Here is a 14,016-nt window from a genome sequence, read left to right as displayed (position 1 = left end):
GCTGTGGCTGCTTAATCCCAGGGGCCTGCACTTTAGCTCTACAGGTGTTGTCATGCGGACAACATTCATGTAAGGGAAGAGCTCTAGGACGACTGATGCTCGAGAAGTCCTGGATTGGTACCTCTGCCTATCTGCAAGGAAGTCACACTTACTTGGACTTATTGAGGCTGGCCTCGGCTGCGGCTGCTTGCAGAAGCTGTGTGGACTTGCTGGCCGGAACCCCGAAGACGGTGCTGTGCGTCACGTCACTCAGAATCCGCCTGTGTCCAGCTCGCTGGGTCTTGGGGGAAGAGGGCGGCGTGAGGGAGCCCACCTTTTGTCCCTGGGCAGCTGGCGAAGGGTTGGCCAAGGTCTTTTGATGGCGTGGAGGTGCTTGCTTTTTTTTGGGAGGGGGGGGGAAATGAACAGAAGTTGGCTTTAAAAGAACGGAAGCTGGACAGGATCAGAAAAGAGGTCCATCTAATCCCGTTGCATCGGCAGTAACAGGCAAAAGCTGACCAGAATTTGGGACGGGCCTCCCAAGAGATGCTGGAGGAGAAACCTGGGGTGTTTTTTTCTTTTCTTTTGGCAAGGTCAGGTGCTCCTCTGGAGAGCTTCGTGGTGAATAAAAATGACACTCTGCGTCACTGGCACAGCCCACCAAACCACGTTTTCACTGCTGTGGGCACAGGAGCGCATTGTTAAAGGCAAAGCACGCACAGCCCCAGGAAAGCATGGAGAAACCGTCTTGCCCGACTACTATTCCCAGGGACCTTCCTCCTCCGTTCTTATTCCATAACATGGAAAAATGGAGTGAGATCTGCTCCCTGTGGCAGAAGCTGGACTTTTCAGGGCCCCTGCCTCAGTTTTCAGAAAAGCCTTCGGAAAATCCAATAGCTGAAGAACTGTATTTGAAAATGTGGGAGCAAAGACTTTGGCACAAGACTCCCACTGATTCACGTAAAACTGCCAGCTCAGAAGAGCAAAACCAGCCTATCCTATAAGGCAGCTGTACAGGTTAGAGGGTTCCCCCCCTCTTCGCCTCCCAATCCATACCTTTGCTGCCTTTTAATATAAACACACTCCCAGGGCAACCATTTACAACCAAATATTGACTCTAAACAGTCCAAGAACGTGCCCTGAGTGTTGCATCTTGCTCTGGAGTAGCAACTGATCTCTCGGCATTGCTATCCCAGTGATTGCTCTAGAGGCAGGTCAGGCCCCAGGGAGAGCACCCCGGGGAGAGCTGCGGTCACCCAGCGGCCGGGCAGGGCTTTCCAACCCTCACAGAGGTGCAGAGGGCTTCCCCTGCTCGCTTGCTCCCTCCTGCCAGAGTTTGCCCTGCAGATCTGCTCTTGAAACCAGATGGTTTTCAGATACTCAAAATCTTTTGGCATTAAAGACACAATCTACAGCAGCCGTAGCTGGGAATAAGTACAGTTTCAGCTGGAACGCATTTAATTCCTGCGTATGTGGTACAACTGTTCCGTTTCCAAACCCCTCACAGACAGCCAAAGAATCTGCCATTCAGTATGAAAAGAAACAAGGGGGAGATGATTGCATTTGAATAGTGATAAATTCTGAGTGCGTGTGCATGGGTGTGCGTGCATGTGTCTTTGTTTGCCCCTGCATGCATGTGGGGTGGGGGTGGGGGAGGTAAGAGAAATGTGAAATGTCACCCTCCCATCTCTGCATTGGTAGCAAAGGGGAATCTTTGGCAACTTTCCAGGCCTTTTATTCTGTACAGCAGCTGCGTCGTGCAGGGCAGGGAAAACTCCAATCCTCATTAAGCAAAGAGCAATGGTTAGGGATGAATGTGTATACATTATGGTCATTAAATGGAGGGTTTCTTTTCCTCTTCCTCCTTTGGAAGACAGTCTGTTGGGGAGGGGTGAATGGAATTTATGGGTAAATTTTCTCCCAATTTGCTTGGCAGGTGAGGGTCCAGGCTCTCTGCAGAGAGGGAAGCAGAGGTCAAGACCCCAGGGGCCAAGAAAGCCATCCCCTTGAGCCCAGGGGGCACGAGGAGCTTAACTTGCCCAAACGCAACACGGCTTTTGGTCCACCATTTCCAAAATGGAAACATGGACAGCTTCAACATTGTTTGCTCTACAGCAGCAGTTCTCAAACTGGGATCTCCAGATGTTCTCCAAGAACATCTGGGTCCAAGAACATCTGGGGACCCAAGGTTGGGGACCACTGGTCAAGTGAGTAGAGTGAGGGGTGGACAGAATGTCAGGCTAAGGCAGAGGTCCTCAAACTGGGACCTCCAGATGTTCTTGGACTTACAACTCCCAGAAATCCTGGCCAGCAGAGTTAGTGGTGAAGGCTTCTGGGAGTCGTCGTCCAAGAACACCCACTTGGGGACTCAAGATTGGGAAGCACTGCTCTAAAGCAAGGAAGTCAAGACAGTTCTAAGCATCGATCCCTCCGCCATCACGAGCTGTAGGGAAATTCGCCCTGGTCCCAGTCCCCTGGGATCATTTTGCTGAGAAATTCCTCATTTTGTCCAAAAGGAAGGCCAGGAAAGCACTCCGGGGCTCATCCTTACCGGATGGTCCTGCGTCGAGGCTGGCAGGGCCACGGCTGGCTGCCCTTGCGGCTGCGGCAGCATCTGAGCGGGGGGCTTCGGCTGCCCAGCGGGTGCTTTTGGCTGCATGGCGGCCTGTTGCGCCAACACCTGCTGCGGCGGCGGCGGCTGCTTATAGTTCTGCACCGGCTGCGGTTGGGCAGGCGCGACCACTCCCTGTGGCACACCTGGGAAGGGCGGCTTTACCTGCGGCTGCGCTGCTTGCGACATCACTTGCACCTAAAACACCGGAAGAAAAATTCAGAGAGCTCTGTCGTGACCGGCTGCAGCCTCCTGTTCTCAGCACATAAAAACGGTGGCTTGTGCGAGAGCCCCTTATTGGGCCCACCCTCCTCCCTTGCCTTCTAGCCATCCCAAAAAGCCCCAAAAATACAGAGCCTGCAGAATGCGACATAAGGGGCTTCTCCTCCTCCTCCTCTTTTTTAACGGCTGAAAACTACCAAAAACATTAACAAATCATATGTGAACAAAAAGAGAGTCTCCATTTCGCAGGTATGAACATTTCTGCAGATTTACTTATATGAGAGGCGGGGCAGGGCCAGCTGTTTTTGGCAAAGACTTTCATCATCATTATTAGGGGGAGATGATTTCTGTGACATGTCATTTTTTTTCCCTGCAACCTATGTTTGAGCTTATGGGTGGGTTTGAAGGTGTTTATGAGTCATCTGGCAAGAAAGGCCAGATGACTCTTAATTTGAACTCGCTCACGGGTTCAAAGGGAGGCTGCAGAGAAAACGTGACATGTTATAGAAACCCTCCCCCTAATCATCATCCTCACAGAACTGCAGAGCTGGAAGGGACCCTCGGTGGATTATGGGGTCCAGCCCCTGTAAAGGAGGCCCTGGGGGGGGGAATCGGACTCCCAACCTCTGGCTCCACAGCCAGGTGTGCCTTAAACCCCTGAGCAATCCAACACTTCCTATGTCCATATACTTTCCCCCACGCACCTGTACTCACAAAACTGGGAAACGCTTCCACCCATCGGCCCCGTCACCTCCCGACTATACATCCCAAAATGTTGGGGCTCTGGAGCTTGCCTTTAAGAGCGTCCAGGGCAGGCGTGGGAAATTCTGCGCAGCCGCATTCCATAGCACCTCCTCAGCTGAGCGGACGACTGCAGGGGCTTCCTTGCAGAGGAGCTGAAACTGGAGTCCCCCCAGGAGCCCTCCCAAGGACAGAAAAGGGTTAGGGCGCCTTGTTTTCAGTTTTGCACCAAAGGAATCTGAACTGGGAAGCAAAGGGGGCAGAACGACCCCTATGGACATTCGGCATCTTACTGTTTCTCTCCCCAGGGCTGGTACGGCTCTCGTGGGCTGGAGCACATGGCGGCAGAGCCCAGGGCCGGTGGTCCGAATCCACCTAAGGCCTTCCAGGGGAATGGCCAGCTAAGACCATGCAGAGAATATGTGCCCGAGGTGGCATTCCCTGCCCTGCCACTGGCACTGCCTCGGGCAGACGGCAGGGAGGTCCCCGACTCTCACCAGAAGGTGGGACTGGGAAGTAACACCCTCGAGCACTCCGTATGCAGAGACTAGAGATGGGCACAAATCACGGGTTTGCTGGTTCGTGGTGGTTCACTTCTTGGTCCGACAGGTGTCCCAGTGCTCCAAAGCCCTGCCTCTGCCAGCAGACAACGGAGGAGGTGGGGCAGGGAAGCCAGGCTGCCGCCTCTGAGTGGGTGCCTGTTAGAGGAGGCAGGACTTTGAAGGTCGAATGCCTGTTCAGCTGATAGAAAGAACTGGCACGAACCGCCCACCCTGTGCTTCGTGCCCATCTCTGGTGGAGACTCCCTGGAGGAACGCCATAAGCCAGAGTCAATCCATGGCACAGAAGCGCTGTTGTTGTCCTGGCCTTCCTCCTCGTCCTCCTCCTCATTATTGTAAACAGTCTCTTGACATAAGTGCACAGGCAGTGGGAGACGATCTTCAAGCCGACTGTGATTTCCTAAGTGCCAACTTATCAGCATCTCCCCCTCGCCGTGTTCAGACCGCTCCCCGCTGCCAAGCCACAGCTGCCTGGCTCCCTGCGCAGTGACGGGCAGCGGAGGAGGAAGCCAAATGAATTGAACCAACAAGCAGAAAAACCCTTAAGAGCCTCACCTGCGGAGTTTGCAGAGACGGCGGCGCCTGGGGTGGCGGCTGATAAAACGGAGCCGATGGTGCCGCCGGCTGCGGCTGCGGTGGCTGTTGCTGCTGCTGCTGCTGTTTCAAGAAGAGCTGGTGCTGCGGGGTGGCCTGGGGCTGAGCCGGAGGGACCTGCGGCTGAGAGGCGGTGGCGGGGGCAGCTGCCGGCGGTGCCGGGGCCGGCTGCTTGGGCTGGGCTGGCGGGAGAGGCTGAGGCGTCGGCTGAGGCAGAGCTTTCGGCTGGGGGACGCTCCCGGGGGCCGACGGCTGGCCACCAGCCAAAGGCGCCGGAGCTGCAGCGACAGAGCAGAGGGAACCTAAAGCTGTGCCCCACCGTGGATCCCGTCCGCACCTCCAAACGGCTGCCTCCTCAAGGTAGTTTTAGGGAGACGCCAGGGGACAGCCTTGTTCACAGAAAGCGGCAAGCTATCCATGACACTTCAAGCCAACATAAGTCTTTATTCTTCTCTTACAAAAGTGAGTTATTGAGACTTTAAGTGCCAGTTAATGAGAAACTTGTAGCTATTCTCCTGTATGGGTCTATAGACTTCTACACTGTAACAAAAAAGGAATTTTACCAGGAACTCAGCAACAGATACACTATCATCAACAACCAACAACAACGGCTCTATTTGAACACGCAAGTTCCTTAAGATTCCCATGCTCCATACCTTCCTTGTCCCCCCCCCACCACCAAATACTGTAGGAGAAAATACATACATCCAACCCCATTGGGCTCACTCAAGTCAGGGTGAGATGATTTGCAGGAAGCCACTCCGAGAGGAACCTGGAGGGCCAGCAAGCAAGCCCTGAGGCCCGCCAGGTAAGGCTGCTCGACAAAACTGGAGGTCCCTGTTATGCACAGGTATGTGTCCTGATCCATAGTGAGCTAGACGTGTGAATAATTCCCAGCAGAGCAGGAAACAAAAGGCAGCCCAGGTACTTAAGATTAAAAGAGGAGGAAAGAGGAGGAAAGGGGGGGGAGATTCCAAAGGGGGGGGTGTCAGCTCTTGCCCTCACCCTGTGCCTGGACATTTGCCGGGACGGTCGGCCTCTTTCTGGGAGTCAAGGCAGGCTGGATGGGCAAGATCCCAGGGTTCGGCTGCGCCTGCCCAGCTTTAGGCCTTTGGCGCGGGGTGATGGACGTCTCCATCGTAGGAATGGGATCCGTCAGCCTGGAAGAAAGGGAGAAAAATGCACAGACCGCATACACACCATGAAAGGGAAGTCTAAAGTTCTCTCACTAAAGCTTATCAGTCAGGACCTCGAGTTCTCCTGAGCGCCCCCCCCCCAATATCCTGGTGGTAAGCAAACCTCCCCAGAAAAAGTGACTTCCGCGCTGGCTTTTTGGTGGCTTTTGGGGAAACATGCTCCCAAAGGGATGAACGCAGCAGTCCACGTTTGGCCCCAGTAACTTCACAAATTACACAAAGCGCATGATTTTGAGACACTTTCCCCTGATTTCAGTTCCAGGTGCAGAATGGCAAGTTTGGGGTGCTGGGATCCCTGGTATGCCCTTCGGTCCCTGATTATAGGGAAGGTTGTGGGGCCATGAAAGCGCCTGCAGAAGGAGAAGAGGGTCACTGAGGAAAGACTCGGTTAAAGAAGCACATTGGGCGGGGGGGGATGGAGGAATGACCCCCCCCCCACGGGTGCCAGGGAGAGGAGAGCGTTTGTAGCTGGCCAGCCGGCAGCATGGAAAAGGCTACCGGCAGGAGGACCGGCAGGCAGAGAAAGGCCCAACTGGGGGGTACCACAGACGGTGGTGCCAACGGCCACCCAGCCTGAACCCAAGGCCGCAGGGGGTGCTGCCACTCAAAAGAAGGAAGTCGTCAAAGTAGAAGGCACCGAAGGAGGCACGAAGTGATTCTATCACTGGAACTTTGCAAGCATGAAATGCAGTCATAACCTGCTTCGAGCTCAGGGCGCGTCCCCATAAAATGGAGCACTACCTGAAACAGTGCTAAAAACAGGTTTAACGCTATCTTTTATGGAGGCCCTGGCCCAGCCTTATCTCTAGCAGAGTGGAGAGGCCACGCGGGATCACCCGGCGCCCGGGCGGCCTCCTTCAGGCAGGCCAGTCCTCCCTCAAGCACACCCAGGTAGGAGCACGATAACAACATCAGTGCCGTATGTGCTATCGAGGCATAACTGTGCCTCTTCTCTTGCACAGGCCCCCCTTCCCCTCTCCATCCGCCAGAGGCGCCTCCTGTAAAGGACAGCTGAAACATGTCGGAATCACTTCATGCGTTTGAAGACCAAAGACAATATACTATTCAAATCTGCCGTTTTGATAGACTTTAGAGAAGAGTGGGCAAAGGCATAATGAGCCTGATGGCCACAGCTGGCAGCCTCCAGTGCCATTGTTTGCAGCAACATCCGTAGAAAGAACGCTTGTCCGGCTCAGAGCGCCCCGCTCTAAATGGTTCCCCTTCCAGTTCTAGGACATCATCTATGGGGAGCATCCTACAGCTAAGAGATTAAAAGCAGCTTCCCCTTCCCAGCACCCCACTTGGTGAAGGACAGAAGAGGGACCACATGCATCCTGGCTGGGGGAAAAAAACGCTCCAGATACTTCAAGCAAGCGAGACCAGCCCCACAGTAGAGGAAACCAAAGGGGCGCCTTGGCCATGGAAGCAAAACCAAGGAGACCCTCCCGCACTAAGGCCCCTGCAGTTCCAGGAGGGGACTGGAGAGGAGAGATGGGAAAACAAGCCCAAGGAACTGGGTGCGGTCCTTGGGAATGGAGGGATGGAGGGATGGAGGGGGGGAAAAGGCTGGACGGTCCAGAAAAGAGGAGGGAGGAGGAAAAGGAAATGCCCGGCTCACCTGGCTTTGGGCTGGCTTTTCTTAGCAGCAGCTTCACTGGCTTTCACCGGTTCTGGGAGTTTGGCAGGGATGGAGGAATTCTGCAAAGACAAAAAACCTGGCACTTATTGCACCCAAAGGGGCCAGCGGGCGGCAGGAAGGTGCGAAGAAGTATCAGAAAGCAACGCAGAGCCAGAGCACCCCAGCTCCGGCTCTCTCCGCTTCTGCAAGGTGCAAAATGGCTTAGCCCCCTGAAGGGGAGAAGCAGCCCCAGACTTTCCCACATAGCAGTCCTGGCTGCAAAAGGTAAGAGATAAAAACACTGTTGTATGTTAGCAGAAAAACTCTTGTCATGATTCCGGTAACTCTTAAAATACATGCAAAAGGCCAAGGGAAACACAGGCACACCGTGGAGGGACAGTCACAGGATTTGGGGGAGATCGAAGAGAATCGCACACCTTCCCGTGTACTAAACTAAAGGTGTACGGGGTCTGTGTTCTTTCAGGTGACATCTTCCAAACTTTTGCAGGCAGGCAGGAAGGAGAGCACAGCTTAAAAGGGCTGGCCCCAGACTTTTGGTCTTCTCCACTTTGAGCAAAGCAGCACCAACTATAACTCACCTGGACGTTCGGTACAGGACATTCCCGCTTAGCTAGCTTGAATGCAAAATAGGAGACCTGATAAATGTCCGGCCTCTTGTCAGGGTCCAGTTCCAGCATATACCCTGTAAAACAGAGACACCTGTCAGGCTGGCTGTGTGCTTCCCAAAGGACCCCCCACCCCACCCCAGAGACGTTCTGTGTCCTATTCCTGTTTATATCAGGGGTTCAAAACCCAGGTCACTGGGGGAGATACTCACGTATGAGGCAGTGCATGTCTTGGGAGTAGCGGGAGTTGTCAGGGATGGTGAAGTTCCCGTCGCAGATGGCCACTTGGCTCTCCCCAAAGGGTAAAGTAAAATAACAGAGTTTGTACAGCAAGCAACCCATGGCCTAGAAGGAGACCAGCAAGACTTTATCAGCAAAGTAAGCAAAGGCTTGGCCCCTTAGGATGTTGCGCCACTGAGCCCAGCAACCGGTGGCATTCTATTTGATACAACTGAGACATGCATCATCAGTGTCCAACAATTTGTTTTATTTACAGCAGATTCATACTGGGGTTTTTATTCTATTGTTATGATTTAAAATACAGGTTTTATCCCACCTTTCTCCTTAAAAAGGGCCCAAGGTGGCTGACATCGTTAAAAAGAAAATATCTAAAAGTTAAAAAACAGTAAGGACACAAATTTTAAAGAAGAATTAAGCAGGTATGATATTAAAAATGGTCAATAAAATCAGTACTAAAACACAATTAAAACAACAGAGCACAACAAACCATTTTTTAAAAACCTTCTCAGACCACCAGTCGTTAAGGAAAAGCCTGCCTGAGAAAAAGGTCTTGGCCTGCTGATGGAAGGGGGGGTGAAGATGGGGTCAGTCTGGCCTCCAGTGGGAGGGAGTTCCAGAGTCTCTGGGAACAGCCACAGGGACGGCCCTCCTCTCCCGTGTCGCCATCTGAGACGCAGAGAGTGGTGCGGCTGAGAAAGAGGCCTCCCCAGATGATCTTAACACCCGAGCAGAGGGAGATGCGGTCTCTGAGATCACTTGGACCCAAGCTATGTTCGTGACTAATTGCCGCTAGCTGTTGAAGCGCCGGTGTGTTTCATCCACGCGTGTCAATCAAAGATGCTGTGCAGCCAAGAAGCAGCCCCAGCACCTTATCAATGAGCTGAAATTAGCCACGGCAAGTGTCACGAACATTATGCAACTACCAGTAGGATCCCGGCCAATAATTATTTCCAGGTAAATAACTCAAGTTATAATCAAGGCAGCCCAGTTAACTCATTACTTTCTCCCTGGAGAAAGTGCTTTGTTTCCGAGATGTGGACTGGGGTGGGCATTCCCTTGGCAAGCAAGAGGCTCAACAGGTTCTCAGAGCGCCTGTCCCCTTGAAATGCTGCTGGCACAGCCCATCCTTCAGAATAACCTCCGATTCCTGGGATTTAATGTCCACACACTATTCACACAAGCCTCTTAAAGCCACCTGCCATCCCCTAAAGACAGAAATAAAGACTGAACCACAAGAACCTGGGCACAGTCCAAAGTAAATGCACTGCTAATAAAATATTAAAGGCGAACCTATCTTTGAAACACATTAATAAAACGTCCCACTAAATATGAGTCCCTCTTTGGCTAAATACAGCCTCTGGCCATAGAGGGCTCGCACCAAAAAAAAAAAAAAAAAAGGAATGGCCGTTGCTCTGAGACATACGTCTTTGAGGGTTTTAGGAGTCATCTAAGCAAACACACAAAGCTGGGGTGCTTGGTGTGCCAAAGACCCAGGAAGGGGCTTCTGAAGGCAGACTGATATGTCTGCTAGCAGCATCGGGCAGTTCCAAACCCTGACTTCATTGCACACTGCTGTACACAAACATTTAGTGGCTCAATAAACCTCCATAACTGGCCCACACCTCGAAGTATACTGAGGTGGCATATTAAGAAGCCCAAGAGTACTGTATGTTGTTCAATACATTCACGTTGCAAGCCTTCTAGGGTCAACCCAATTGGTGAAAGCCAACCCACAACATTTCAACTCAACTCTTCTTTGGAGAAAGACCGGGTGACTTACATGCAGGACTGCAGCTAGACATTTGTAATGGAGGGATCTAGACGGGTGGGAAATCATTGCAAAATAGCAAAAACATGAGGGTGCAGGACACAAAAAATGCCTTGATTCTACTTCTTCTTTGTGAAGATCTGAGTAGTTCCCCACTTGAGTGGCTTTTCCATTTCCCTCCAAAATGCCACCTTCCACTAAGTCGTATTTTCTGCTGGTTGTGTCTGGCGTCAAAGGGAGGCTGTGGCTGAGACCTCAGTCTTGGGGAGATTTAAACACTCCACGGTGGGGGCTTTCTTTGGGTCACATCAGGCAGGAGACCAACAGGTGGGGATGGGGACTGGGACAGGAGGGACCACAGACCACACTGGGGCAAGCGATTCGAAGAAGCACCCCACCTACCCAGATATCTGCTTTTGTAGTAATCAGCTTGCCACTATAGAGGTTGACCATCTCTGGTGCTCTGTAGGACAGCGTGGTGTATCTACAGAAAGACAAAACGATGCTCAAGTATTTGACATCAATGAAGAAAGACACAGGGCTCCCCTCAAAGACCAAGCAAGAATTTCAGTCACTGTTACATTCACCACAGTGCTAGGATACTACTGAGCCTACAATGTACTTGGACTACAACTTCCATAAGACCTCACCATTCAACTGGTCAAGAACCAGGGGTAGTTGCAGCCCCATATCTGGAGGGAACCATGCCTTAGGAGGAAAGACTGAGAGAACTGGGCAGGTTTAGCCTTGAGAGAAGAAGACAGAGGGGAAACAGGAGAGCACTTTTCAAAGGCTTGAAAGCACATCGTACAGAGGAGGGGCAGGATCTGTTCTTGATCATCCCAGAGTGCAGGGCACAGTAATCATGGGCTCAAGTGACAGGAAGCCAGATTTTGGCTGAGTATCAGGAAAAAACTTCTGAACTGTTAAAGCGGTACGACAAGGGAACCAGTGACCTTGGAAGGTGGTGAATGGTCCAACCCCGGAGGCATTCAAGAGGAATTTAGAAAACCACCTGTTAGATATCCTTTCATTTGGATTTCTGCATTGAGCAGGGGGATTGGACTCAACCGCTTTATAGGCCCTTCCAACTGTGTTATTCTAGGATTCTATAAATGCAAAGCCGTAGGATGCAACCCGCCATATCAGTAAGTCTTTTCCACGTTAATGCCCTGCTTTTTGCAAACATCCCTCATCAGAGATTCGCCAAAGGTTGTATTTTCTTTCTCTGGCAGCAGCTGAGCTCAACGTGATGTTCCTTGCCAACAAACCAGCAATGATCGCTTACGGTTTAGTGTGACTGTGGCCACTGAACAAGACTATCGTCCTACTGCTGCACCAAATGGACACCATCATAAGACTGGCATATATGGCCCAAAATCAAAATGTCAAAGGAGAGGTAGAATCCAGGAATGGGTCAACGGGAGAAACCTTAAGCAATTGTTTTTCATTTTACATGCTACTAAATGTTGAGAACATTAATTAGATGCAGATGACCACAAAATAACCTGCCAAAAAAACAAAAAATATCCAAAACATGAAAAGCCCTCCAAACATGCTTACTTCTTGATTTCTTCTTCTACTGCATTCACCCCTTCAAGCTGAGGATTCTGGAATTTGTTAGTAGCACTTCCAAAGTCACACAGGACATAATGGCCACGATCGTGGAGCAATATGTTCTCTACCTGGAAACAGCATGTGCAAATATCTGTGTTAAATTCAGGCAAACAAAGAGAATTTCTTTGCATAATGCATAACCCGCGGAATGCACAAAACCTGGCGCCCCCTTTTCAAAGGCATCCACCTCTCGCCAAACAAGTTTCCACAATGCTCCAGGGACATTGCTGCAGCACTCAAAAGTTATTTACGCCCTTGGCAAAGCAAATCTGGGCTCCGCTCTCTCCTTTTCTCTCCCCCCACCCAATTCAGTAATTCAAAAGCACTTCAGAGCTCAATGTGCCAAGAAAGCAGGGAATGGAGGGGGGGGGTCAGCAACTCGAGGAGCTCCGGCTCCTTTCACGGATGCTTACGAAGAGAACGTCCCTCCAGATTGGAAAGAGGACTGTATTTTTATTTCGTGCCTCATGCTCCCAGGTGACTAACCCTGAATCAGGGAAGGCGAGCCACCCCAACCTTCTGCTCTATCGAGAGCCAGCAGGATGATGGAAGGCGGAGGCCCAACCTGGACGTTTCGAGGCAGCAAGCAGGAAGATGCATCAGAGACATGGCCTTCTCGCTGATATGCTAGCTCGTGCATGTGTGTGCCTGCATGTAGACAGCTGTAAAGTTTCCTCCTATGGACTGGTTCTGCTATCTTGGCAGTGCCACTGCTAGATGAGAAAGCCAGCATCCCCCTCCCCATCACAACAACCAGCGGTGTACACCTGCTGCCTTAAAGAGAGTGCACTGAAGCCTTAAGGCAAGCTCTTCCTGCAGGACCATCCTCTAAGAGGCAACTCCACGAAAAAGGTCTCGGTTGTGGACTGCAGAGAAAAGCTTATCTCAGGCACGGGGGGGGGGGGGAGAGAACAGTACTGCTAAAGGCTCAGTTCCAAGGAATGACACAGGAAGGGCCTGTCCACTTAGGGCCGTCCTTCCTGCCCACTGCTCTGGCCGGCTGGAGCTCTTCGTCAGCATCTCAGGGAGAGAGAGAGAGAGAGAGAGAGAGAGAGAGAGAGAGAGAGGCCTTCTCCTCCTCTCCAAATGGTTACTTATCAACTCGAAAGGCTGAGGACGGAACCCCGAACCTCTTGTACGCCCAGCGCAGAACCAGTCTGAAACAATCAGGGGGATGGTTTCGTTGAGGGGAAAAAAATAATTCATTTGCAGGTAGATATTGAAGTTGTCCAGAAAGGACTTCACAGCATCATATAAAGTATCTGAGGATTAGCACTAAGACGAGAATCCGTAATATTAATAACCGAGGTCATGTCAGAATGCCAGCTTGGGAGTCTCAAGGCTCATCGTAAAGTACAGATCCGACAGGAGGCCCGCTTGGCGCATGTCCACCTTCTACTACTCTAAGGCTGTTAACGGCAAAGGGCAATGGCCTCGTTGGCCACAGCAGAAATAAAAGCACCACAAGAAAAGCTGGAGACATCATGGACGGAGAACGGCTTCAGACGTAAACACAGCAGCAGCAGCAGCAGCAGCGAGAGCGACAGAAGGCCAGAGAAAAATAAAACATGTCTTTTGACAGGATTACAAAGCAGGCCCCAGGCAGACCTCTCTGCGGACTGTGTTCTATAACTGGAGTTTTACACCTGGAGGAGCCTACTCTTGAGGAGTCCCTTCCGCATCAGGGCACTCAGAGCAAGGCGTGCTGTCATGACTTGCAGAGGTCTCTTGAGCCCCCAAACATGCGAGACATCACAACGGGGTTTTCGTGAGCTACCTTCAGGTCCCTGTGGACTATCGGAGACTTCAACTGGTGCAGCCTGGCCACGGCCTCGCAGGTGTCACAGAAGATCTGCAGGACTTCGTTTTCCGTGAACCCTGTCTGCAGGCGCTGATTCATCAGGTTCACCACCTGGCCCCCTAAAAGGGAGAAAAATTTACAGCATTGCCCCATAGATGTTCTATTCCGCCCCCCGCCCCCCAGGGCTCCCAAGGTTATGGGCAACGGATGAAAATAATGAAGAACAGATTTAAAAACAAATGAAACAATCTCTCTGTTATGGGATAGACCTGGAAAGCAACTTCATATCCTGGCTTGTTCTGTTTTTGTTTGAAACGGGAAACCACGGTTAGTAAAACAATCCATGGTTTGTTTGCTTCTGCTATAGAGGAGATGTATATGTGCCCAAAAGGTTCACTGATACATTGGTTTCTTAAGCCAAGGTGTGATTGTCTCTAGATCAG

The 14,016-nt window shown here is 51.5% G+C and overlaps 1 protein-coding gene across 11 annotated transcripts in view; it reads right to left on the bottom strand.

Annotated features, from left to right (window-relative positions):
• Positions 1-14,016, bottom strand: part of AAK1 (AP2 associated kinase 1) — a 69,743-nt gene that overhangs the window by 32,302 nt on the left and 23,425 nt on the right. For all 11 annotated transcript variants that reach the window (XM_078379701.1, XM_078379700.1, XM_072978841.2 and 8 more), the window contains exons 5-14: positions 13,550-13,692; positions 11,719-11,840; positions 10,558-10,639; positions 8,360-8,492; positions 8,121-8,224; positions 7,522-7,601; positions 5,713-5,867; positions 4,669-4,985; positions 2,531-2,788; positions 153-376 (exon numbers count right to left, since the gene is read on the bottom strand). In XM_078379701.1, the coding sequence (XP_078235827.1) occupies positions 153-376; positions 2,531-2,788; positions 4,669-4,985; positions 5,713-5,867; positions 7,522-7,601; positions 8,121-8,224; positions 8,360-8,492; positions 10,558-10,639; positions 11,719-11,840; positions 13,550-13,692 (1,618 nt within the window). The remainder of the gene's footprint in view (positions 1-152; positions 377-2,530; positions 2,789-4,668; positions 4,986-5,712; positions 5,868-7,521; positions 7,602-8,120; positions 8,225-8,359; positions 8,493-10,557; positions 10,640-11,718; positions 11,841-13,549; positions 13,693-14,016) is intronic.

The sequence above is a fragment of the Pogona vitticeps genome, chromosome 8, assembly GCF_051106095.1.
Source record: "Pogona vitticeps strain Pit_001003342236 chromosome 8, PviZW2.1, whole genome shotgun sequence".
In the NCBI taxonomy this organism is placed as follows: Eukaryota; Metazoa; Chordata; class Lepidosauria; order Squamata; family Agamidae; genus Pogona; species Pogona vitticeps.
Note: the sequence above shows the minus strand (reverse complement) of the source record. Positions and strands in the feature narration are given on the sequence as shown.